The sequence below is a fragment of the Perognathus longimembris genome, chromosome 23 (assembly GCF_023159225.1).
Source record: "Perognathus longimembris pacificus isolate PPM17 chromosome 23, ASM2315922v1, whole genome shotgun sequence".
NCBI classification, from domain to species: Eukaryota; Metazoa; Chordata; class Mammalia; order Rodentia; family Heteromyidae; genus Perognathus; species Perognathus longimembris.
The window spans coordinates 35,592,371-35,619,223 of NC_063183.1; the positions used below are offsets into that span (position 1 = coordinate 35,592,371).

Below are 26,853 nucleotides of genomic sequence, written 5' to 3' on the forward strand. Positions count from 1 at the left end.
AGATGGGATCTTGTGGACTGTTTGCCTGAGCTGGCCTTCAACTGTCATCCTCCTGACCTCTGCCTCCCAAGAAGCTAGGATTAATGACGTGAGTCACTGTGCCTGGTGATAGGACCTATAACAGACCACACATGAGTTCCCGGGCCGGGAGAAAGGTTTCTGCATTCTAGAACAGATCCTGACTTGAGCAGTCCCCTGTGCTCAGCCCTGCAGCCCCTGGGCCCTGCCTTGCCCCTCAGGCTTCATTCTCTCAGGTTTTAGCTTACAGGGTCTTCTCATTAGCTGTCCACTTCTACGCCTCTGCCTACCTTCCGTTCCTTGACAATTTTATTAAAATCCCTAAGTTTCTATTACTTCTACTCATTGTCATTTTGTGTTCACACCTTTCCTTTTCCTTATTTTGGTGGTACTGGGGTTTGACCTCAGGGCCTCCAGCCTGCTAGGCTGAGGTGATACCACTGAGCCTGCCTCCAGCCCTGCTTTCCACTGGTTCCGTTAGGAGAGGGCCGGGCCTCCGGTCACGTGCCTGAGTCTCAGTCCTCACACGTCAGGCTGCCTGCTGGGATCACAGGGATCACAGGCCCTCCCCGCCCTCGCGTCCCTCCAGGCAGACAGAGCCTCAGGGGCTTTCTACCCAGGCTAGCCTCAAACTACCATCCTCCTGCCCGCAGCCTCCCAAGTGGCTGTTATTACAGGCATGAGCCACTGTGCCCAGTTAATACCTCTAAAGCTCTTTGTGTTAGCACAAGAAAGTACAGATAAATTAATGCAGTATATTTATCTGGCTTAACAAAAATGTATACCTATTGTTACTTGGTAACTTGATTTTGTAGAGTGACTTGAAAACCAAGAAAACCCACTTTTATACACATTTCCTCATTTGGTATTCTTAATTTTGAGAGAAACAAAGTGCAGCTATTTTGCTTTCTTTTAAATTCCCTATGAGAGTATCTTAGAATTAAGTCTAGAGATAGATCAAGTCAGAGAAAATATAAATTATTAATTAATTTATTTATGGGTACTGGAGTTTGAATTCAGAGATGGGGTAGGGGGCGTCTTGAACTCAGGGCCTGGTTGCTGTCCCTGAGCTTTTTCACTCAAGGCTGGCGCTCTACCACTTGAGTCGGAGCTCCACTTCTGGCTTTCTGGTGGTTCGTTGGAGATGAGGGTCTCACGGACGTTCCTGCCTGGGCTGGCTTTGAGCCTTGATCCTCAGATCTCAGCCTCCTGAGGAGCTAGGAGGACAGGCGGGAGCCACTGGCATCCGGCTGAATTGAGGGCTTCGAGCTGGCCGGGTAGGTGCTTTGGCTTGAGCCATGACTTCAGCTCTCCTTTTTGATTTTTGAAGAGTTTCTAATATCGCACAAGGCTCAGGGAAACCAGAGCTGGCTTGGTGCTGGAGTGGCCCACTAGCAATCTTGGATTTCGATGTCAATGAGCAGTGTGCTGGCTTGGTTAGGATCCAACTGACTGGCAAGCCAGGGGGATTTTGATGACAGCTCGGCGGCCTGCTCGGGCTGGACTTCGTTCTTTCACTTGGTCCACACGCAGGGATGCGAGCATGCTTCCCACAGCCCTTTGTGGGATCACATTTTGTCTGTGCTTATGGCAGTGACAGAGTTTCAAAGAGGAAGAACCCGTAATGTCTCCCAGGCACACTACAAAGGAAATGGAAGTCATCAGATAGTCGGATCTGGATCTGGGCCAGCATAACTCGACTCTCCTTGTAGAAGGTGCCGTGGGATCCACAGTGATAGCAGGTGATGGGGGAAGTGGGTCCCTTTGCTTTATGTCTTGTCGGGAAGATGATAACCACGATAATAAATTTCATGCCCATTCTCCTCAGTGTGCTCATCCGACCCCTAGAACAAAGCCATAAACCATAATGGGCTCCGTGATGCTTTCAATTATTAGGCATTCATTTCAGATCTTCATGTTTCTTGTCTTCTGACAAAATTTGGCTTCTCTGATTATGCTTTTAGAAAGGATGGGAAAAGTTAGGGATAAAAAAAGGTTCACTTTTTAGAAATCCAAGAAAAATACATTTATCAAAATAAAACCCAGGCTCTCTCATGGGGGAAAACGCTGCTCCTGCCCGACACACACAGTGTCCACCATGAATAAACAGACATATTACAATGAACAGAATCTATTTAGGCTGTTCTTGAGTCTTTTCTGAGTCACAGGCTATTTTACGTTATCAACACCCCAGGTAAGAGAAGCTTAATAGCTTTTTTTCTTAGTAGTTAAGCAGTTAGAGTTCAGCAATCTGAGTTTCCTTCCTTAATGCTCAGCACTGAAGGTTTCCCATTCTACTTTGTAAATAAGGGTAAGAAAATTTTCTTCCCAGATTACATTTCATTTATATTTCACTTAACATTTTAACCCTTCATCTCTCTGTAGATACACTGTAAACACCCAAATGCCAGGTTCATTCTAAATTCTTACTTTTGATTCTCACTCAACATTCAAGGGGAATTAGGCACACTCAAAGTAGGATTAAAAAACCATTCACATTGATGAAATACTAGATGAAAAAAAATACCAATCCTCACTTCTTCCAGGAACTAGAGACCCTCAGAGTTCTACTCTGAGAACTGTCATGCAAACAAATCAAATCATCTCTCATTTAAGAGTCTTTGTATTTGTGAATGATTGTCTTTCATCTACAACAAATATCATGTGTAAGAGAAAAACAAATTGAATGTGGAATCATGTCTCTTGGAAAATATTCCTAGGCTAGGATCATGGCCAATCTCTTAGTGCTTTCTTACATTTCTTTCTTTCTTTTAAAACTTGTGGTTGGCAAGGAATCTTCTACCTGGAAGATTGGGGTAGGTGAAAGGAGGCTATGGTAATAAGACAAAATTTTAGTTTGTTTTGTGAGGTTTCCAAAGGTCTTCATGCAGGAAGAGAATCAAAATCGGTAGGGGCGATCATAGGTGAAGGAAAATAAAACTATGTGGGTTCCTCAGGAGACACCGTATCCACCAGGTTGAAGAGCATAGGGACACTAACAGTCAAGGATACCCAGACGCAGTGTCTTTATTATCAGTCCTTCATGAGTTGGTTGCACCGAGGGCCTGCGCGACTGGAAGATGGTAATCCCGATGCTTCAGTCATTACTGTCCCCCCTTGGGAACAGTCCAGAGGAAAATTTCATATCCTGTGTTTGTGCTGTTTGCTCAGGATCAAGACCGAGGCACCTGCTAATGGAAGTGGTCCTAGGTTGGAATATTAAGGAAGGCTTTTTAACTGATATAATCCTCACACCTATATCAGAGGGAGATCTTATACATGTAAATTAGAATGAAATCACGTGCACGTTTCACATAAGCATAAAGAGCATTTCTAGGCGAAGAGTACTCAGTCATGAAATTAGCCATGCCAACCATACAGTTCTAACTTTGGGGGCACGGAACTAGAGAGGAATGGATGGACCACATAAAGACAGGGTCATGGCTTTGGGTTCCTGAAGTCCTCACAGATGACCAAGAGTCAAACCCAGCCCGCTGCTTCTGCATAACCTGGTAGAGTTTGTCCCTTTCAGAAGGCACCAGGAGGTTTGACCCATTTCCCTCAGTTTGTTTCACTGGGATCTGAAAAGCTGGGTTCCGCATATGAGAACATGGATGAATCTGATTTCGGTAGGTGATGTGATCTGCCTTTTGTAGCAAACCAGAAGCCAGATGTCCCCTCCCCTTTGATCTGAAAAACACTTTGCACTGCAGACAATAAGATTGGTTTTAAATTTATTGTCTCTTTGATTTCTGCATTCTAATGCTTTTTAAATTCTTTATGCAGACAGGGCTATATATAGGCAACTGAGGTGGTTCAACAAAGGGCCAAAAAAATGCCAGTAGCTTATGAGCTGTGCCGGGCACAGCCTTATGCACTTTTTTTTTTGGTGAGGAAATAAAGCCAACCTACTCCGAAGACAGGAACCCTTTTGTTTTCTAGTACCTTTACTTCAAAATGAAGTCTTCAGTTTCTAGTCCCAGACAGATGTATGAAAAATAAATTCAGAATACCTCTCCTATCAAAGCCCTTAAAAGAGTCTGATTTGCTGGGCACCAGTGGCTCACGCCTGTAATCCTAGCTAGCTACTCTGAAGGCGGAGACCTGAGGATCACGGTTCAAAGCTAAATCTGAATAGCTTCTCTCTCTCTCTCTCTCTCTCTCTCTTTCTCTCTCTCTCCTTCCTTCCTTCCTTCTTTCTTTTTTCCTTCCTTCCGCCCTACCTCCCCCGCTCCCTCCTTCCTTCCCTCCCTCCCTCCCTCCCTCCCTCCCTCCCTCCCTTCCTTCTTTCCTTCCGTCTCTTTCTTTTTAGGTGGGTTGTGGGGCTTGAACCTCAGGGTTTGGGCACTGTCCCTGAGCTTCTTTTGCTCAAGGCCAGTGCTCTACCACTTTGAGCCACAGTTCCACTTCCAGTTTACTGGGGGTTAACTGAAGATAAGAGTCTCACAGACTTTCCTTCCCAGGATGGCTTTGAACCGTGATCCTCAGATCTCGGCCTTCTGGGTAGCTAGGATTACAGGTGTGAGCCACCAGCACCGGCAGTAGAGTCACCCCAGTGAAGGTTTTGTGCCAGTCCTTCCTGAAGACAAACTATGTCAGGAAAAGTGTTCCATTTCATCAGTTCTGTCGATGTAGAGCTGCACATCTTAAGCCAACTTCTTGACAAAAGTGAAGTGGCGTTTGGGCAGCTCCCTCAGTGACTCTAAGTGAGCAATGATGACTAAGCGCTCAATCAACTGGGTAAAAATATGTGGTCCAGTGCCCATGTCCAAGGTGAATCAACCACAAACAACTGCTCCCCAAAGACAGACTGTCTGGACAGAACAACAGTTGCCGGGTTCAAGTCCCAACACACTTCCCTACATCTCCGTGACAGTGACCTTGAGTGTACCATGGCTTCTCCTCATCCTCATCTTCTCTTTATACTTGGGGTAAGCTCATCCTGGCATAACATTCCATGAAATTAAACAGCCTTTCCACAGACAGAAACTGATTTGAACCTCCTAACTATGTGGGGAGCCTGGTCCGTTCTGTCCTTTATCACGGCGAGTTCACAGGAGCACCGTGAGCCCGAGGTGAAGGCGAGGCTGGTCTGCTGGCCGCCCAGACCTTCCCAGTGCTCACTCCTCACTAGGGCTCTGTTCTGCCTCTCTGCCTGGACACCCTGGACGCCACGGGACATGTTGTCTGTAAGAAGCCTCTGGCGTGAGGTGCTGCCTTGACAGCACAGTTCTGATCCCGTGAACTTCTACCCGAGGCGAGAGGAAGAGGACCCAGCAGCAGAGGCTGCCCTCACAGGGTGGGAACCGCGCCAGGCCTTCTCTGCATCAACACATCTATCAGGTTTTCCAGCCAGTTTTCAATCAATTCCTTGGATATCAGGTATTAGGCTATAAACCATTTCTTTCAACTTTATGGTTCTGAAATATGAACTATGGCCACAGCTGAAGCTTTTAAGTCTGGTGGTGATGGCTCCCGGGAGAGGCCCTTCAGAAATGTGAAGGGTCACTGGGAGGGTGGGCTCCGGAGGAGGGCAGGTCCCCCCTCCACCAAGTCATCACATCTCCCTTGCACATTTTCTCAGTGGCCACAGCATCATACTAAATGATCAGACAAAATGGTAGTAAAAGTATCAGGAAGCCGTGCGTGAAAGACATATCTCCAAGGAGACTGACCCAAGGTCAGGGATCTGATGCGTGGCCAGTTTCCTTACAACTTGAAGAGCAGTCTCTGAAGTGACTCCTCAGGCCCCTCAGAACCAGGAACGGCCTGCTGCCTCGGCACGTCCATGCTTCCCAAAACAAAATTCACTGCACGTGAGTGAGGCCTTCTCATGTTTACAGCACTGCAGAGCTATCCACGACAGGAACGCGCCCCACAGGCCTACGGGGAGACAGACCCGTGGTTCTTGGGTCAAACCCAGGGACTCCATGCTGGTGGGTGGACTTGGCTGGTGCTCTCAGGGTTGGGGCAGGAAGCAAGGCACCATGCCTCCAGGCCCTGCACACAAGCGAGATCTCTACTGGTAACAAATATTTGGATACCCGTATGGTTTTTTCCTGTCCTGGAACTGAAGTGGCCAGGAGGTGGCAATCTAGTTGGTCCCTTGGCCTCACCTAAAACAAAGCTAAGAAGTTAGGCAAGAGATGTCTGTGTCACGATGATTATGAACTGAATTCATCTACTCCACAGAGCAGGGCTATTTGGCCAGGAACCTAAAGTATATAAAGAATATTCCACCACCACTGGAATACAATGTCTTACAATTCATTCTTACATAAAGTGCTAATGCATGATACCGTCTAATTCTGGCAAATAAGGTGGATACACACCTGGAAGATGGAGAAACCAAGATCACGGAAGATCCGGTGACTTGGTGAAGTCATAGAGCAGAGGTGGGGAGCAAGATGGTGACATGCCCCAACCTTCCCCCACGAACTCCAAACTGAGCTGCCATTCTCACACCAAACTAGCTCTCTCTCTCTCTTTCTTTCCTGAGTCTTGGACTCAGGGCCTGAGCACTGTCCCTGGCTTCTTTTTGCTCAAGGCTAGCACTCTGTCACTTGAGCCACAGCGCCACCTCTGCCCTTTTCTATATACGTGGTGCTGGGGAATCGAACCCAGGGCTTCATGTATGCGAGGCGAGCACTCTACCACTAGGCTAAGGGACTGGGGACGGGTTGCACAGTCAATTTGTTTACCCTAGCACCTCACAGACATGCCAGCAGGAGATGGTAGATGTGAAACAAGCAGAGTCCAGACGTGGCCATGAGGAATGAGGGAGGGCAATCCCTGGGTTCCTGGGGCAGGACAGGCCGGCTCTGTTACAGGCACCTCCCAATGATGCCACCCGTGTTCCAGCTCCCCCTCACCTGCCAGCCAGGCAATGGAGGAGCTCTCACAACAGGCACAACCCTACCAAGCGCAGCCCTGCCCCTGGCCACAGGTGCAACTGGGAAATCTTGGCATGGATCCAGGGGGTAGAACCGTGAACCCAGAGAACAGCACTGTAGCCCTGGACTTGGGACCGACTCCGTCTTCCTTTCCTGTCCTCATTATACTCAAGCCACAAGCCCACCTCCCCCCCGCCCCCCACCCCCTTTGTCTGTGGTGGGGCTTAAGCATGGAGTCTGGGAGCCTTCTCGGAGCTTTTTTGGCTCAAGGCTATTGCTCTACCACTGTGAGACACAGCACTACTTGTGGTTTTCTGGTGGTTCACTGGAGATCAGAGTCTCACAGGCTTTCTTGCCTCGGCTGGCTTCGAACCTCAATCTTCAGAGAGCAGCCTCCCGAGTAGCTAAGATTACCGGGATGAGCTGCTGGTGCCTGGCTAAGGCTCACCTTCATTTTATGTTCATTAAAAATAATGCTTAATGTCCATTTTAAAAATAGTGTCTCTTCCCTATCTTCTATTTCCATCCCCCATCTCTATTTTCTTTCTACCTACATATAATTTTCTCTTTAATTTTTCTTTCCTTTCTCTTCCTCCATTCACATCCTTCATTGTCATTATTTTTTGCTGGTTGCTAGACTGCTACATTTCGTTTCCTCCTCTCTCTCTTGTCTCCTTCTACCTTAGGCCAGATCTTTTCTATCTCTTTCAACAACCCACCAAGAGGAAATAACCATTTTTAACTTATATGTGCCAAATATTGGCATATAGAATTTTATCAAACTACTGGATATAAAAACACAGTTAGATCCCAATGTAATAGCTACTTTCCTACCCCAATCATATCAATAGATAGTTCATCAAACAAAGTTCAGAATTAAATGGTGTTATTGACCAAATGAGCTCAACAGGATATGCCATCTACCAGCTACCCAAATCACATTCTTCTCAGCAGCCCATGGAATTTCCTACAAAGTGGATGGAGGTCACCAAGCAAGTCTTTACAAATATAAGAAAACGGAAATAACCAGCTGTATCTTATCAGACCACAGTAGAATAAAACTAGAAATCAACACCAAAAGAAACTACAGAAGTATTCAAACACATGGAGACTACTAAACAGTATACTGCTAAGGGACAGTGGGAAATAATGGAGGAAGTAAGAGCTTCTTAGGACTAAGTGAAAATAACAACACTAAAGAACTTTCCTGATGCAACACAGAAAGTTCCAAGAGGAAACTTTATAGCTCACCTTATCTCAAAAATAACCAGTGTAAAATGGGGTTAGAGGCATTGCTTTGTGGAAGTACACCTATCTAGCAAGACAAGACCCTAAGTTCAAACTCTAATACCACCAAAAACTAAAAATGAGAACATAAATTATTCTCGTTTGGTAAGAGTTTTTTTCCCCATTATTAGACATGACATAGTTCTTAAAATGAGATGATTACTTTTCCCCTTTATTCTGCTATGGTGGTGGATTAAGTTGCTTGGTTTTCCAATATTAACCAAGTGTAGCATTTCTGGAAATACAAATCAGCTTAGTTTTAGCATCTTTTTTTTTTATCATCTATCATATTGTAATATCACAATAAAACCCCTTTGTAGAGTATACACTAATAACAGTTTAAAAAGAAATCTAGTCTAATAGAATTTGTCTTTTAATTGGGTATATAATCTACTTACTTTGGATGCAACTACTAATAAGAGTTTGACTCTGTCATACTACAACAAAAAGCTTTTGATTTTAATGTCTTTGGACACATTTAAGATTTTAGCCCTTATTTTTCTAAAGGTTAATTAGAATGTCCTGAAGTGGTTTTCTGCTCACTGACACTGAATGCTACTCTGACAGCTTCTTGAATCTACCGGTAGATTTCACCCTCCATATCCTGTCATTTACCTTACTTGCATTTCCCTATTACTTCTGTTTTTACTGTGTCTTCTGCAGTTATTGCCTTTCCTTTTTTATCTCCAAGTTTCATTTTGGATATTTTTTTCTGATCTGTCTTTAGCTTACTGACTTTCTATTACGTTATTTCTCATTTTCAAGCTGGGATTATTATAAAAGGGTGGCCTCAGGAAAAACAATATTGCTCTTATGTGAGAGACTGCAATAATGTTTATGTTTATTGTCCTATGTCAGGGATGTTTTCCTGCTTTAAATTTATTTATCTATCTATTTATTTTTGCCAGTCCTGGGCCTTGAACTCAGGGCCTGAGCACTGTCCCTGGCTTCGTTTTGCTCAAGGCTAGCACTCTGCCACTTGAGCCACAGCGCCGCTTCTGGCCGTTTTCTATATATGTGGTGCTGGGGAATCGAATCCAGGGCTTCATGCATGCTAGGCAAGCACTCTGCCACTAAGCCACATTTGGTTTAGAGTCCTGTAATCTCTGTCAGATTACCTAATTAGTATGAACAGAAGGGAGCTATAAAATTTGGTCTAACCTCCACGGCCATCGTTTTTCTTATTCCTTTCTGCCCTTACGGTTTCATTGGGGTTTAGGGCTTTTCATTTTTGTGGCTTCTTTGAGAAGTCATAACCCATGCGTTCATGTGAGAGAGCACCTAAGCTAGCACCGAGTCCGAGACGGCAGGTCTCCTCAGAGGGGATGGGGTCCCCTCGCAGAGTCTCCTTTGAGAGTCTGTAGTGGCCAGTGGAGAGCTGGTGGTGAGGTCTGTCACACAAAACCAGACTCAAAGCCCAGATGCAGAAACGTCCCCACTTCTTCCATCATCACTCAGCACCCTTCCTCCCCACTCCCTATTTAGGCCAAACCCCCTCTGTGGAACAAACACCCGTGGGTGGTCTCTCCAAGACAGTCAGAACCTTCTGGAGTTGGTGTTGGAAGACCAGGCAAAGTGACTACATAATTTGGTAGCTTTAGGTGTCTTCTAAAATGTAAGGCTTGAGTAAGGCTTTTTCTCTCAAAGTAATTTAGCTCCTTCTTTCTACTTTTGCTTCTGGTATGACTACCCGTTCTGGTTCTTTAACAACAAAATGTTCTCTAGACAGAGGATTTCATTTCAGCAGGAAACACCTTAAAAATGATCCCGCACAAGGCGGAGCCGGGTCTCCGCGAGGCTTCGGCTCAAGCGCCGGGCAGTTGTGCCGTCTGAGCACCCCATTATTGTCTGTGGAAGCGTTCTTCCTTGTGGGTAGGAGAACGCTCTACCTTGCCAGATGTAGTCCAGACTGGCTCATCCAAAGGTTGCTTCGGGGCCACTCCGAGGTGGGTGACGGCTGCACTGCCAGTCCTCAGGGCTCCTCCTGGTCAGCTTCTGCTTTGTGTCATGCTCTGCTTCCTCTCTCCTGCAGGAGGAAGAAAGTTCTGGAAGATGCATGCTAGTTGCTCCTTGATAGACACACAACACACTCAGCAGTGTGATGCTAGTTTCTTTGATTTTTTGCAGCAATGCTGGTGGCTGTAATACTTTGGGGTTGATTATTTGAAAAAGAAAGGCATGCTAAGACTTGAAAGATTAGTAATATATGATAAAGAAGCTTCTTTTTAGATGGTAGAGTTTTACCATCAGAATAAAACCACTAATGTTTTAAAACCATATAATAATTGCATACAAATCCAGACCACGCCCCACCCCCTCCCCCCCGAAAGTCAGTGTATAGCTCTAGTAGTCTCAGGGGACAGTGGCTGACAGTGTAGATGCCTAACATCTGCATTCTTCACTTATAGACAGCTTCTTACCTGGATCACAGTGATTTTACCTCAGGAGTGAAACACAGCAATGCAGACAGGGCAGAGGAGAAATCCTCAATACAGCACGTGTTCTGTTACTTTTTATTAGGATATGACATAAGTCAAACTTACCAAACTCACTTTTGCTATTTTTGTTGTTGTTGCAAGACCCAGACTCAAACGGACTCTCTTCTCACTGGCTAGCACTCGACCAACTGAACCATACCTCAAACCCTCCGTTCACCGTTTTTAAATTCTATAGTATGAAACACATTTACGTTATTATTCAACCACCACCACTGTCCATCTGCGGGGTGTTTTTTTCATCTTCCCAAGCTGAAACTGTACCCATCCATCTGTAACTCCATCCTACTGCCCCTGGGATCCAACATGGTCCTTCTGGGGCTGGGGATATGGCCTAGTGGCAAGAGTGCCTGCCTCATATACATGAGGCCCTGGGTTCGATTCCCCAGCACCACATATACAGAAAATGGCCAGAAGTGGCGCTGTGGCTCAAGTGGCAGAGTGCTAGCCTTGAGCAAAAAGAAGCCAGGGACAGTGCTCAGGCCCTGAGTCCAAGCCCCAGGACTGGCAAAAAAAAAAAAAAAAAAAAAAAAAACCAACATGGTCCTTCTGCACTCCTGGATTTGGGTGTGTTAAGTACCACATATAACTAAGCAGTGTTTGTCCTCTCTCATTTAGCAGCACGTATTTGAAGGTTTTGTTTCTCATGCTGTAGCATGTGCCTGAATTTTTTTTCCTTTTTAAGGCATACACACACACACACACACACACACACACACACACACACACACACAATTTGGTTGTGGGGAGTGAACTCAGTGTCCCTGAGCTCTTTTGCTCAAGGCTAGCCCTCTACCACTTTGAGCCATAGCTCCACTTCTGGAGATAAGAATCTCATGGACTTTCTTGCCCAGGCTAGGTTTGACCCATGATCCTCAGATCTCAGGCTTCTAAGTAACCAGGATTACAGGCATGAGCCACCAGTGCCCAGCGAAGGCTCAATAATATCCTCATTATAGGTACACACGTCTGTTAAAACAGCTAGACAGTTCCATTCTGCAGCACTGGTAAGGAGTGATTTCATATAGTTACTGGCCAGAACTCAGCTCTGGAGGTCTCCATCCTTCCTCAGCACGCAGGCCGATGCTTTTGGAGTAAAATCCAGGATCCCTTGGCCATCTCCTCTTCTCCACTGTGTTCCTAACACTCCCTTGGGGTGCATCTTCTTCGGGTGAGGAATGCCTCTTCTACTCAGGCAGCCAGGACAAGAGGTCTGCATTCTTGTTTGCAGACCAAGGGAGGGAGATTCACAGGAAAGGAGCACATTTTCAAGTAAGAAATATGAAGTTTACTTTTAGGACCAAAATAAGTATAAGAAAAATTTAAAAAAGACTCAACGGAACAGGGCAAGCCACTGAGACAGACCATACTTTCTAAAGATGCCGCACCAATCCACATCTTCTCCCTCATGCCCTTGGAATGTGGGGTTGACATTCCCCAGCAAGTGGCCAGGTCCACATCTCCAGTTCCTCCACACAAGAGGCCGTTCTCAATGTTGCATCCAGCAGAATAGAACAAGAGAATGAGTATGACTTCTGAGTCTTGGTCACAAAGAGATAAAACAGTATATTCTACCCTAGACCCTTCCTTTTAACGTTATAGAACATTTCACCATAAAGGAACATTTTTGAATTAGAAAACAACTTAAGCTGGGAGAGAATGGTAAGGGAAGGGGTAACATGGTCCAGAAAGACCCGTACTTTTTACCTGGCTTACACAACTGTAACTCCTCTGTACATTGTTGCAGACCCTGAGGTGCCAGAAGCAGGCAAGTGTGAGCCAAGGCTCCAAGGCCATTGACTCCAACCCTCGGGGCTGCAAGTCTTTGCCCTTGTGTTTTAGGGAAGTGCTTCTTTCAGCTTCTGGGTCTGGGGGCTTATCTGAGGGAGCAAGGTGGACAGGGATTGATTGGAATAGAATGAGGAAGGATGTGCGCTGTCTGCCCTTTTCAGTGCAGTGTGTCCTAGGACAACATTATGCAAGCAGGTGACAAATACAGAAGGTGTATAAAGCTAAGGCTTTTGCTGGAGTAAACAGAGTTGTGGCATTAGCCTTCTCTCCGCCTCCTTCATCATCATCCTCTTGCCCCTCAGAACCCCTGCTCGTGCTGGGACTGGACCACAGCAGTACATCACCTTTATAATAACAAAAAAATTTTTTTAAAAGCAGATTAAATGGTGAGTTTAGCAGCCAGAGGAGCTATGACCTTGGTGTCAAGACATCTGACCTCTAATCTTCATATACCTGAATACTGTGAGTATAATTTTCACCAAGTCCATTCAGCTGTAGTTTTACAGAGTTATGAAGATTTTTTTTTCCAGCTCTCTTAGATTTCCTGGTGATGGAATAGCTTCCCAAGTAGTAAGGAGCCTGTGCATTAATGTTGCCACACATAATCAGGCACATCTCAGCAAACGTCCTAGAACTCAGGAACACTCAACAAATCAATCAAAAGGCACATCATTACACTTGAATTTCAACAGAAGTGTTTTGCTTAAACATGTTTATTTTTGTTTATGAAGTACTTGCATGCTTAACACTGTTGCTTGAAAAGAATTTGTACTTTGTATGTGGTGCCAGAATGTACAAATACATACAATTATATTTCTGTTCTTTCTCTGCTGTGTCATTTTCCATTTGTAATTCAGAATCACCAATTCTCATGTGCTCAGCCCCTCGGGAAACTTATGGTTAGGCAGTGTTTGGGGGTCCACCTAGACGAGACAATGCCTGGTTAGCTTCCCTCTCTATTGTTAGCCTTGCACGCTTTGCCAGATTACCCACCAGTGGTCAGGTGGAGAGAGGAGAAGGAAATACAATAATGGACTCACTGATCTCAATAGTAACACTGCCCATGAAGAGTGATGGGGATTTTCCACACTAGCATACTATCAGAGCAGCCATTCCTTTAAATGCCTCTTAAAAATAAAACTTCATTGCACACCAGGTAGACATGAAACCAAGATTTATTAAAATACTCTTAGCATATTTACAGTCGGGAGCCATGAATGCAGTTCTTTGCAGATTCCAAAAAATAGAGTTCTGTCTCTTAAAATGAATTAACAGAGGTATCACAGATTATGATAAATAAAATCTACCACAGTAATAGAATTCTTTGAATAGATTATCTAAAATTTTCTAGCCAATATATATTTATGTACAAAAATACACTCAATGTAGTGATCAGATCTAGTGTCCAGAAGGAAAAAAAAAATATATATTTACACACATATTTTCATTATGTACAAATTGATAGTGGTTCCTTCATCCTTTTTTTAAAAATAAATACTTCATTTGGTTGCAAATTACATTTACAAATTCAACTTATGAGCATGTCCCAGCTTTGCCAAAATTAAATATGCAAACAAATTAGAAATAACTTTTTTTATTTAAAGGAAAAATACCTGAATCCAGTTAGCTTATTATGTTCAGAAACATCAAAGAGCTTGTAGTATAAGGTTCCATGCCTTAAAAGTGCCTTCTTCTTTCTCAAACTATCTTTATTACTGCTTAAAATCCTAAAAAGTTAACATACAGACTGGCCTAATAATTACACAGAAAAACCAAGGCCCTTCTTAGGTCAGATAGATGGCTATTTAGGGCATGCTTACACTTTGGCTCAAGTGCTTTTAAGAGCATAACAGTTACTTTTAATCTGAGAATAACCACAAAATGTCAACAACCTGATTCAGATTGGGGGTAGATGTTTGAATCATGAGTAGTAGTAAAAATAATGTTGTATGGAGAAGTCTCATTATTCAAATGGCTGCATAGATGCCAATTTACCAGCAGCACAGAAGGTTATGTGAGTCAAAAATTTATCAAGAGAACACCCTCTAATTAGTTTTTAGATGAAATCTACGAGAACCAGAACACCCCCCGTCCAGCCAACTTTCTTAAAAGAAAATGGATCATGCATTTTCTACCTCTTTTCTGGATTTTCCCCTCTGCCTAGGTGATGAGGCGATGCTAACGCTGACACGCAGCCCGGCAGGCTGTCCCTCGGGGACCTCTGGGGACAGTGCAGCCCCTGTCCTAATGCGGCAGGGCTCAGGCTGCGTGAGGGTGGGGCCAAGGGCCACAGGAAATGTTCTGTGTCTGCCATGCAGAGAAGTAAAAGAAGAAAACCTGTAGGAGTAGTTGGGGAGACGTGGAGAAGTAGGTATACGGGAAGGGGGGCGCTGAAGAAATGGATGGAAAGGAGAAAAGCAGAACGCAGGGGGTGATGTTGAAACTTTTGAATTGGCACAAAGAAACAGGGAGGCCTGTGGACAAGCAGCCCTGTGGAAGAATGGGAAGCTGGTAGAGTTATTAAGCCCTGCGCAGTCTCACTGGGGGAGCCGCTTCTCCACACAATATACACATGCCTAACACAAATGCCTTGGCTCTCCACTGAGAAGCTGACCACGATACCCACACAGCAGAAACCATCAACACTGCACTGGCTTTTCTCCTCAGACTGTCTCCCCCATCCCATCGCCCATGTCTTCATTACAAGCTGGATGAAGATAACTACGTGGAGTTGTTGCCTCTCAGGAAGCAATATCCAAGGTCCTGGGTGTCACTCAGAAAAGTCTGACCACAAAGGACTTGGAACAACTGACATTTCTGTTACATCTGACTCGTATTAGCATGCTAACTGATCTCACTTAGGCTCCAGGCAGGCAGGCCAATGCATACTTTCCAGGCCAAAGCACCATTCCCAAAACCAAAGTCCAGCAAAGCGTGCTTCCACACTGGTCGAAAGTACAGCTCATGGAAAGAAAAGACCACGATGAATCAATGCATGTGTTCTCTAAAGAGCCTTAAAATCACCCAGTTTCTAATGTTAAAATACTTCTGCCTTTTGGGGGAATACTGTTTTGTCAAAGGAAAACCCTTTGTCTTTACTGCATGCAGTCTTCAAAGATTACACACTAAGCTGATATTAGGGGCAGAATATTTGTGACTCAGGAGAAGTATAGAATTGCAAAATTAATGATTTTGGACGCAGCATCTCTTTCATAAACCCTCAAATCTTGTTTGTATCATAGCACCCCTGCAGAGAGAATAGTAGTAGCCCTCCTCTCTACTCTTGGATTTGTTTCCAGTGGAAATGAATGCTTCCCCTAGGATTTTTACAGAACCCAATCTCAGTGTGGCTGCGACTACTTTACACTGTGATGGTCAAATATACGAAGAAATAAAATTGTATCCAGAGACAAGTTGTCAAGAAGGAAAAAAATGCTATAGTTCATATAAACGTACCTAAAATGTAAGGACTTTGAATGTCTTTTTGGTTCCTTGTTAGACAAAGCAGATACATCACACATCTTGTGTATACCACACAGAAGCCGGAATTGAAGACTCATGCCAGTTTCCAGCTCCTCACTGGTGAGCATGTGCCCATGTCACAGGAGGGGACAGGAACCGCCCTGTGTACACAGTGGTCATCTGACAGACTAACCTTTCCTCTAAGATGGACTTGTAAAGGTAACCGAGGTGAACAATACAAAACCCATTTGCTTCGTGTAAGCGGAACAAAGTTCTGGAAGGAAAGAATGAAGGAAAAGGTTAATGGAAACATTTGATATCTTACTTGATATGGTAAGTAGAAGGGAAGGTACGGGGAACTCACTGTATTTGGGAAGAAGTATCAGTTCTCTTTTCAGTTATTCTTACTTTCAAAGGTAGAGGGCACTTTGATGTCTGCACAGACAGAGTGTAGTAAAATGCTCAGAATATGTGACAGTCCAAGTGTATATAGATTGTTCAGATCAACTTATTTTGATGTTAATTTCTGCCTAAATCTAAGGGCTCATGTGCATTTTTCTAGCTTTTAAGTTTCACAGAAACAATTAAGTGTAAACCCCTTGAAGTAGTTGCCTCAGCCTTTAAGAGAGTATATATTTAAGAAGAAAACAACAAGAGGAAATCATATGAGAACAGAGGGAATTTATGGATTAAATTTGTCTACTTTAATCTACAGGCATTATCTAGTGTATTTATATAAAGACAGAGGTACTCAGTTTTCTCCAGATTAAGATGTATATATATATAATATATATCTTAGTATATGTAATAGATAAAATATGCAACCAAGTCTGGAGTTCATGTGAACTACAGACTGCAGAGTAGCGAGAAGACAGAAAAAGTGAAGGTCCTTAAAGGGACCTTAATCTGCTAGTCATCACCAGGGTAGTCGGGAGAGGGGCTGAGGACAGAGGTGATGTGAGTTCAGTAAGTTCCATGAGGAGTGCTGATTAGTACTAGGACACGGGATTTGCTTCTCTAGACTTTTGTTGGTAGACACCTCATGATGAGTTAAGAGATGTGGTTAAGCCATTTTCAAGTAAGTTGTGAGCTATACAAATTTCCCAGATTCAATGCAGTATGTTTACACCACATTATTAATTCAGAATCTTGGAATAAGCTATTGAGTTGGCTTCAAGTTTATGTAAAAGAAAATCTCCTAAGTTCACAACTTCCCAAAAAGTGTTGATCTGGGAGAATTTGGTAGCCTGCCTCCTCCTTAGGGAAGGAAGTGTGAAACTGAACTTCAGTGCCTCTGACAAGGTGTCAACAGCTGATGGGCACATAAACGACACAGAGTGGGTCTCCCAGCCACAAGCAGCGGTGTAACCCAGCCTGGCGATGCCTGTCTTCAGTTGCTACTGGGGAAGAAAAACTGTTATGTATGTCCATGGGGAGAGAAAGGTAAACTGAGTTGGGCTTCTGAAGGAGCTTGCCTTTAAGCCAACTTTTTATCAGTACCAGTTTCCAAACAGCTAAGTTGTTTCTCTGTGTAGCTGGAAAATACAAGTATAGTCAAATCATGTGCATTTTATAAAGGCTAAAAATGAATCCATTCTTTTCAAATCCTACCAGTTTGGCCACATAGACTAGCTTTACTTATGTTGCAGATTTCCTTCTGCGGGCAAAGGGCTGAGATGAAAGTTTGTTTCTTTATCCAATACACTATTCAGCCGAAGGTCCCTCAATGTGGAGTTACCTGGGCATGGGAATGTGGTATTCTCAGTCCTCTGGGTGGCCTGCTTATGGCCTGTTCTTAAGAGAATCTGAAGGAAAAGAATTTTAATGGCGTAGCATTTGCCTGACTCGTTACACCGCTGACTTCTTCCATGTGGCTTTTTCACAAAGACACTTCTCAGGACCTGGGCTGAGGCTGAACTCTGAAGTGGGCAGGAGGGAGTTCTAACTGTGCCACTTGTCCATCAGCAGTCATGCAAATTCTTGTGAGCCTGTTATGGCTTCTGCCACACCGGATTTCACGCGTGTCTGTGTGTCAGTGTGTGTGTGTCAGTGTGTGTGTGTGTGTGTGTGTGAGAGAGAGAGAGAGAGAGAGAGAGAGAAATTCAGAAATGAATCTATAGAGTACTCAATCTGCGGAAGCTGTTTTATTTCCCACCTACCTTTTGGTGATTTTTTTTTTTTTACTAGTATGGGCATAACCAAAGAAGAATGGAACAAATCAAATGGAGTCTTCTTCCTGCAATTTCTAAACATGATTTAAACTATTTTATAAAACAAGATGGATGATCTTTGGAGCAGACACTTGGGAGGAGGCTGTGCTTGATGTACTTACTCATCTTGCCACCCATGTTTTACCTTTCCTTTTTGTGAAGAGGGATAAGTGGGACAGAATGGACTGGTCTAGGATGCAGGGTGTCCATCAATGTCCTGTTTGGTTGCTGGGAGGAGAGTCTGCAACCCTGTCTTGCTGATTCTCTACCATACAGGGATTTGGTACACACTGCTGGGCTCTATCGGTGATGCTCAGCAAAGGGACTACAGAAACACAACTTTCAAGAAGCCATACACTGACACAAAAACTTTGCTGTTGTAGGCAGTATAATTTAGAGAGAGATGTGCAATCTCAGGCCAATAGGTAGATCATTACTAAAACCATATTTATACCTCATCTGCTACGACTAATTGTGGACTTGGGAAAAACTGTGCCAATGCCTTCTTTACCGTACAGTGGCTATCAAATCCCACCAATGGGTCTTACTCTTTTTTCCTAGTTTCCTCAGTTCCTCCCTCAGCAACATGGGAACTTTGCACTTAACACATTTCCTATGTACCTGTAAAGAAGACACCTAAAGAGGCTCAGCAGGGTAACAGCCTCAACTGCCCTTCCTGAAAGGGAAGCTAGGGGCAAAGTCTGACACTCAATTCTTCAACTGTGTTGGCCTTTTTTGTTTCAGTAGAACACTGAAGGATCGACTAGTACTGTACTAACTTCCTTATTATTCTCCGATTTTAGAAATTCATGCTCCATAATTTTCAGGTAATTGTCACAGCTTGCGACACAGACATCAACTTAAGAGCTCAGGAGACAACCCTTGGGCTGCAGAGCTCCCACTTGTGACCCTGGACCTCTGACATTATCAAATTATGTCCTCCTCTGCTTGGCCACACCTTTTCCTATTTTTTTTTTCTGTTAATTTGTCTGTTCTTGGGTTAAAAGGCATATAGTGCACTTCGAAATCTAGCACTTCACACTGCAGAATCTACACAATGCTTTAGTGTAACAGCTGCTACACCGTGTGCCCCTCCCTATTGCTCAAGCAAGGATCCTAATGCTGTACTCCTAGACTCAATGGACTTCGACCAGGAAGAGACAAAGTTGTTTATCAGAGAAGGATTCTTAGCATCTTGTTGATAAGCCAGGGGTGGGTGCTGAGGCTGGCAATCCTGGCAAGTGGTTGTTTTCTTTTGGTTCAGGGAGAGCTGTGCCTAAGGACAGCCCATTCAGCCCTGCTTGCCCCACTCAAGTTTCCATGGCAACTCAGTAAGCTGCTCACCATGAACAGTGCAGACACACCGCACCACTTAACATGATCACCACCACCTTATCCAGGGACCAGGTTTAAACTGCTTTAGATGACTGTCTGGAGGATGTCATTACCACCCTTTACCAAGTGTCAATTTAAGGTAGAAATAAAGGCTCTCTCAACACTGGTGGACTTGGGAGGAGGTATCTCAGACAGATAATGCAGGCTCCAAACCTGAGGTTCTGCCATGGAGTCTTAAAGCACTCAGATAATACATGGGACTAGTGCTCTAAATCCACCCACCTTCCTTAACACAGGGAGGCAAACCCTGCCCATAGGCCAGGTTACAACAACAAAACTTAGTCTGTTCATTCAGATGAAATCCAAAGTGAGTGGCGTTTGTTTAAAATTAAGGTTTCCCCTCATTGTCCTTCCACATTTGGGACTGTCCCTGCAGGGTACAGTGACAGTGTCACCTGTGACAGCTTAGAGGCCTGAAGTTGATGGCAGTGAGTCCTGACCCACTAAGTCCCGGGACCTAAGAGGATCTAGTCTTAGGCCCAATTGGTGGAATGCAGAGACAGCTTCTATGGCTTGGGAAAAATCGGTATTTCTCTTCTGCACCATGGTACTTAAACAGAAGCCAGGGAGCTCGGGACAACAGTAAGTGGGATTTGCCTTAGGAGATGAATTCTCCCTTCCTGCCTCCCCCAGTGAAATGACAAGAAAGAGTGAGCATGTGAGAAAACAAACAGGAAAAGGTTCTTTTTCCACAAGCAACTCAAGCCTTCCGAATCACGTAAGTTCCTTTCTCTGCTTGTCTATTCTCTATTCTTTATTTTTTTTTAATTTAAAAGAATATAACCATGTGATTTTATTCCTTTCTTTGGAGCCAAGTTTAGAAGGGATGTAAGGTGCTTGTGTCTAGACTGTCTCTACCAATTACAGGAGAAATCTTGAGCCTCTATGTTATCAAGGCTTAAGAATTATGGTCTCCGCTCCTATTCTCGCTTCATTCCTAGCCCTCTGTCTTCTCTCCTCAGAAGAAAGAGTCAAAGAGTGTTGGCTGAAGGAGAGAAATGTGGGGGCTGTGGTGGGGGGAGGTCCACGATGATGTTTCTCAGGAACTCAGGAGCCAGTGTGAGAACTAGCTACCTGCTTCTGATATCCCACCCAAAGTTTAATACTACCGTAATGCATTTCTTTTTATTTTCCTGTAAACAACTTTTCTGCTCGAGTTGCTGACAGCGAAGCACCTTCATGCAACCTGCTTCATGTGTTTGCCAGCTGAAATCATGGTAAAAGGCAGTGAGTGGCATTTGCTTTCCTGTCCAGAAACTGTCTGCTGGGGGTGACAGGAGGCCTTGCACATGTTACAGAACCTGACGTTGCCCTTAGCTGCATGTCCACGTGGCAATAATTACCATACACAATGTTTCCCAAATCTAAAAGACACTCTCGCTGGGTCATTAGTACAAATGGGCGCTCTTGCTCACACCCCAGGGCTGTGCCTGCTTGAATGTTTGTTACTGCATCTCCAAGGGGCGGAATCTCTGCTGGCCCAGGAGGCCTCAAGCACTGATGGAAAATCAAAGAATGGTGCTAGTTTTACAGCTGATGTTAACTTCCAGTACCAACTTATTCTCCAGAAAGGAGCTTACAGATAATCTTCCTCATCTTCCCATTCACCACCCACACAGAGCTTCATTTTCTCTCTTTTGCATCATGAACAACAACAGCAATGTTACTTCATTAGACTAGGACATAAAAAAGTCTTACGCCTCTTCAAAAACAGTTTGGGTGGGTTTCAACAGTGTTGCGTGGGGGAGGGGGGAGGATCTTGCTTCACCAGGACCAGAACAGAGCAGGTGTAAGGACCAAGGTTTGAGTTCTCACAGAAGATGTATCTCTGCTGTGGCAAGGTTGTGGATATCCAGCTTGAGTTAGAAAACTTGAAATTTCAGGAAGTGGCACTGAAGCTCAAGTGGCAGAGCGCTAGCCTTGAGCTGATGAGTTCAGGGACAGCATCCACTCCCAGAGTTCAAGCCCCATGACCAACAAAAAAAAAAAGAAAAAAAGAGAGAGAACTTGAAGTTTCAATCCTTTTAAGTACATTTTGGAAAATCTTGCTATTTCTTGTTTCCATAGCAGAATAGATTTCTAAAAGAAGAATGGACTTCTAAAAGAAACAATGATCAAATACTCTTGCAGTGTTGCCTCAGCAGCTTTAAGTTGTTTCATAGCTTAGTGAGAGCTTCTCAGAGAAGGCACAGGGAGCTGTGTGCAGATGGCTTGAGGTGAGCAAAACAAACCTTCATTAACCTGTCTTCTAGGAGCTCCAGCGCTGCACAGTGAGGAAGCACACACAATGCTTGCTCTCTACCCTTCTTTCCTTGTGTCGCCATCTTAGTTGGTGGTCACACTAGCTTCCTTCTGACGCAGTCTTTCTTTCTGTTGTTTAATGAAGAAAGGTAAATTTATCACTTGATATTGTTCCTTTTATTTTTTTGTCTGTCTCAAATTTTGACAATTTTTTTCAGATTCTGGCTAGAGTACCAAGTTGAATTGCACCAAATACCCCAGCAGTAAGACTATCTTGATGCCTCTTTCCCTAAACTCGGTTACCTGTTCCTACCAACCTTTCACTCTGATCCCCCCAAACATATAGGAAGTGAGCAACCAGTCAACCAGCCAACCGCATTCTTTAATAATCCAAGTGAGGAGAAGGATGCCCCCCAATTACCACTCCTTACTGTTCTTGACTATAGAGTTAGCTGAAGCTTCTGGAATTCATAGTAATAAGAAAAATAGCTAACTCTGACTGAGCTCCTGTCATGTCCTAGGCACTTACATCCTTTCCCTCAGTTTCCTCAAAATATCCCTACATCAAAAGCAGTATCATCTTCTTCTTTTCACTTCAGGGAGAGAAGGAGAAGCAAAATAGCTTTACTAGGGTTTTACAAGTATTAAGGATGGGGAGGGATCTGAGCCCAAGCAGTCTCTTCTCTGATAATCCTGGGTTCCTAGCCATTTGTCTATCTTTCTATGTCTGTCACACATAGGGAGGACCATGTCCTCTCTGGACCTATCTGGTCCTGGCTTTGGCTAACACACACCAGGTGACACAGGACAGACTATACTTGTCTGTACTGCAACTCTTGTCAACCCTCAGGGCAGGTTATCTTGTCCCTCCTTTAATGGTGAAATGAAATAGGAGAGGGTGCATACATTTAAATATCTTAGAGAAAAGCACCTTGAGACTGGGGGTCAAGTTGTGGGTAGAAAGTAGAGGATGTGAAATGACAGGGGACAACAATGGGTTTATCAGGAATTCACTTTTTTGAGCTTGAGGGAAAGCATGTGAAACCACATTTTGCTCCTTCACTCCACATTTTAAAAACTATACACTATTGTGGGTTGTGAATTGGGAATATGGCTATTGCTTTTCCCCCTGAGTTTTATCCTTTAAATTCAGATGCACTTTTTGGTACAGCTCAGAGTGAAAAGTCTGGAGATTATGTTCGAAGATGCAACTCACCAGGCTAGCAGTGGGGTTGATTTTCTTGGTCTCCACTTTCTTCTCTGATGTCAACTTGCTGACTGATGCCTGAGCCATTTTCAATCTAAACAGAAACAAGGAGGGGGCAGGGAGAGTGGAGAGATGGGAAGAGGAAGAAAGAAGAAAAAGGAGGAAGTCAGGATGATCAGATATCCAAATGTTTCTGAATTAAACAATAAGAGCGTTGAGTATACAATTAAGCATCACCTAGCAATAGGATTCTGTTCCAAGAAATGCATGGTCAGGTAATTCTGACACTGTGGATCGAGTGCAACCCCAGGCAGCACGGTAAGTATTTGTGTACCTCAACAGATACTATCCCAGAGAAGACATAATAAGAATATCAGGCCACAACAATTTCCAAGCTCCACTGTAATCTTATGGGATTTTTTAAATGTGTTTGTGGTTTTGTTGCTGAATGGTTTTTCAAAATCAGACTCTAGGTAGAAAGGCTCAAAACTAGTGTTTCTCCATCCGGGAGGCTCCCTGAGATGACTGTGGCCGCCTGGTTTTATGGACCACGCTGTGACCCCTGGTGAGAGGAAGGTGTGTGCACATAGCCTTGTTCCCTCCAGTACACTCGGGCTGGCTGGCCGTCCGCTCAGCACCTGCTTGTTCATAGTCAAGTTTGAAACACAGTTTCTCTCTCTCTCTCTCTGTAACCCAGCTGGCCTGCCCACGTGCAGAAGTTAGTTACAATGAATCTACTGAAGCACTAGAAAATAAATACAAAGGAGACAAAGATGACTAATGTTTTATAGAACTCAAGAAGAAATGCACTTGTAAAGTTGCCCTGAGACCAGGTATTTCTTAAAATTGCCATAGGTCTAGTAGTCTGCACCACATTGCCATTTGTGGTCACAGCTGTGGCTATACCCAAACAAGAAAGCAATGCCCTACATGGACCCAGTCCAGGTCAGAGAACACAGGAGACGGGCAGGAGGTGGTTTTCCAGCAGAGGTGATGTGGATGCAAAGGAAGCCTCAGCACCTCCTCATTCTAGCTTCTCTCCAGCCAGATTTCTTTTCAAGGAAAAGCAGCAGCAGCTATCAGCGACTTTCCCACTTCCAATGGAATGGTCAGCACTGCTCTCGGAGGGTGCTAATTTTTGGGGTTGTTTTCCCTAACAGTTCCTTCTCACTCCTGAATCCTGGTCTCATCTTTCAGAGTTGTTTTTTCTACCCACTTCTTGCATGTGACCACAACTTGTCCCCTGACCCCTGGGTGGTGACAGGGGATGTGGAGATGGGGATGGATGTGGGACTGGGGGATGGGCACAGGGGCAGGGGTGGTGGGGGGTGGATACCAGTCCACAGACTTGTCCCCCACAATCCCTCTCCTAGTGGCTGAAGGCTCTTCTTCAGACTGAGTGGACATGGACACCCCACACTTCCTTTGGTAATTCTGATCGCAGAGTCTGTGTCTTGCTCTCCTCCCAATGCCATCGTTCCGAGGTCACACCTCCTTCCCCGAGGTACTCATGGCGAAGGAATGAGAAGGTGCAGCTAAGTAACACCAGCTAGGCTTGATTCGGATCCCAGTTTTACCAGTTATGAGAACAGAGCGGGTAAGTTTGTTCAATTTTCTAAATTTCAGTTCCTTTATCTATCAACAGGCCAATAGTATCAACCTCAAGTCTAGAATTAAATGACTGACGTATGGGTAATACCTAGCATGCCTGCCACATACAAGCATTCAATAATTGGACAACCTTTCATGAAGGAGATAAAGGAAATCTTTAAGAATATACAAACTGAGTGTTGTGCCACAGGCCTGTAGTCTTAGCTACTAGAATGGCTTAGGCAGGAGGATGCTTGAGCCTGTGAGTTTGAGGCCAGATTGGACAATAAAGTAAATTTGTTTTTCATTGTTTGTTTTGGGGCTTGACCTCTGGGCCTGAGCACTATCCCTGGACTCCCTGGGCTCAAGGCAAGTACTCAACCACTTGAGCCACAGTGCCATCTCTGGCTTTTCCTATGATTAACTGGAGATAAGAGTCCCACAGACTTTCCTGCCTGGGCTGGCTTTGAACTGCCATCCTCAGATCTCAGCCCCCTGAGTGTTAGGATTATAGGTGTGAGCCACCAATGCTCAGTCACCTTTCACATTTTTCAGAAAGGAATGCATGACTGGCTACAAACTACACAGAGTGATTACCTAGGTACTATTTTGTAGTAATAACATTTAGGTTCATCCTAAAACCAACCAAACCAAACCAACCAACGCTATTGTCCTGAGATTCTGCTGACCAAGACACCATCTGAATACAGGGTCTAAAAGTCACTGCCAGAAGCTGAATATGACAAATATTTCTCAACCAAATAAAGTAAGGAAAATGTCAAAGGTATATCTACCACGTGTATTCCTAAGCTTTCCAGAGAGGTGTTACAAAATACTGCAGCAATCACCAGCTGGGCAGGAGCAGCCTGGTCTCTGCCACAGTGGCCGCTCGGTGGCGGTGATGGTCCTGGGGTCGGGGAGGAGAGCCCAGATCACTGCATATCCCTAATGGTTCCCTCCATTCTGTCCCAGGGATCAAGACAGCCTCAGCCAGGCGTGCAAACCTCCCAGATTCCGCCCCCCTTCTCCAACATGTGGGATGGCTCCCACTCAGCCACAGCAGGCTCAGCAAGCGCGGAGAGTAAATACTGCAGGTTTTGTGGGCTGGGAGTTCTCTGATGTAACTGCTCAGCTCTGCTTTGTGGTGGGAAAGCAGCCACAAAGGAGCCCGTGAATGGCCAAGCAATGCTGTGTTCTAATACCCCTTATTTACAAACCCTGGCAGTGGGCTAGATTTAACCCAGAGGCAGTCGTTTACCAAACCATAGGGAATATACAGTATATGGTTCATGTTCCTTAGCAATCAAACATCCTGTTCCAAATTTAATTTGTCTGTCTTTCCTTTTTAGAACCAGACCTGTTTTCATATGAATACTATGCTAGTAATTAGAGGGATGCCCTTGGATAGATCAACCTTCTCCTCCCCACCCCCATTTCTTTATATGCTAAAACTGGGAAGAATACTACATCTAAATAACAGTTGCTGTAAAAATAAGCCATGTGACGACTTCTCACACATCCATTGTCTTTACCGTACTCTGTGCGGTCCGCATTCCAGCTCTGACCCGTTTGCCAGTCCCTGGTGTCGGCCCATGGTTTTCCTCGACCCTTGATCTTGCTTTTGCCTTCTCTCAATGGTAGTCTTACTCATTTCCATGTGTTCAATTCTCCCCATTCTCCTATTCCCAGCTTAAGTGCCCCAAGTCATGAAAGCTTCCTTCATCTCTCTTAGACAGGAGTAATTGCTCTTTTTTTTCAAGTGAAAAAGCACTTTGTGCCTCAACTTAAGGCACTTAAGGCGTTTCATCTTGAAACTGGTCACGTATCTCATTTCTCTTAGCCCACAGAGCCACTTGAGGACAATGCCCAGGCCTCGCGCATACCTGGGGTCCTCCTGTGTCTTTATCTCCTGGCACACGGCAGTTCTCAGCAAATGTCTACATGGCTAGGGAATGACCGGCACCCATAACCTTCCTTCACACCCTAAATAGTTTAAATGTTTAGTAAATACAAAGTTGTAAAATGATTACATTTTGCACCTATCCTTAGGAGAAGAGCATCAAATACTAAGAATCCAGTTCTAGTCATTGATTTAACCAACTGAGCCCTAAGTAAGGCAAGACAAAGGATGCTGAAGATTATTCCTATAGGTATTCAGTATTCCTAAAGGTTATTTCTTTACCCCAAAGACGACTGAAATTTAGAGGGGTCACAAAGGAGAAAGATACCGAACTTCCTTACTGTCGCCATGTCTACGGCAGCTG

At 44.4% G+C, this 26,853-nt stretch overlaps 1 protein-coding gene across 1 annotated transcript in view; it reads right to left on the minus strand.

Moving 5' to 3' along the window:
- Positions 1–20,331: 20,331 nt before the first annotated feature.
- Positions 20,332–26,853, minus strand: part of Fmn1 (formin 1) — a 151,913-nt gene continuing 145,391 nt past the window's right edge. The window contains 2 exon segments of the mRNA XM_048332706.1: positions 20,332–21,921; positions 23,009–23,093. Of these exon segments, the coding sequence (XP_048188663.1) occupies positions 21,877–21,921; positions 23,009–23,093 (130 nt within the window). The 3' untranslated portion in view covers positions 20,332–21,876.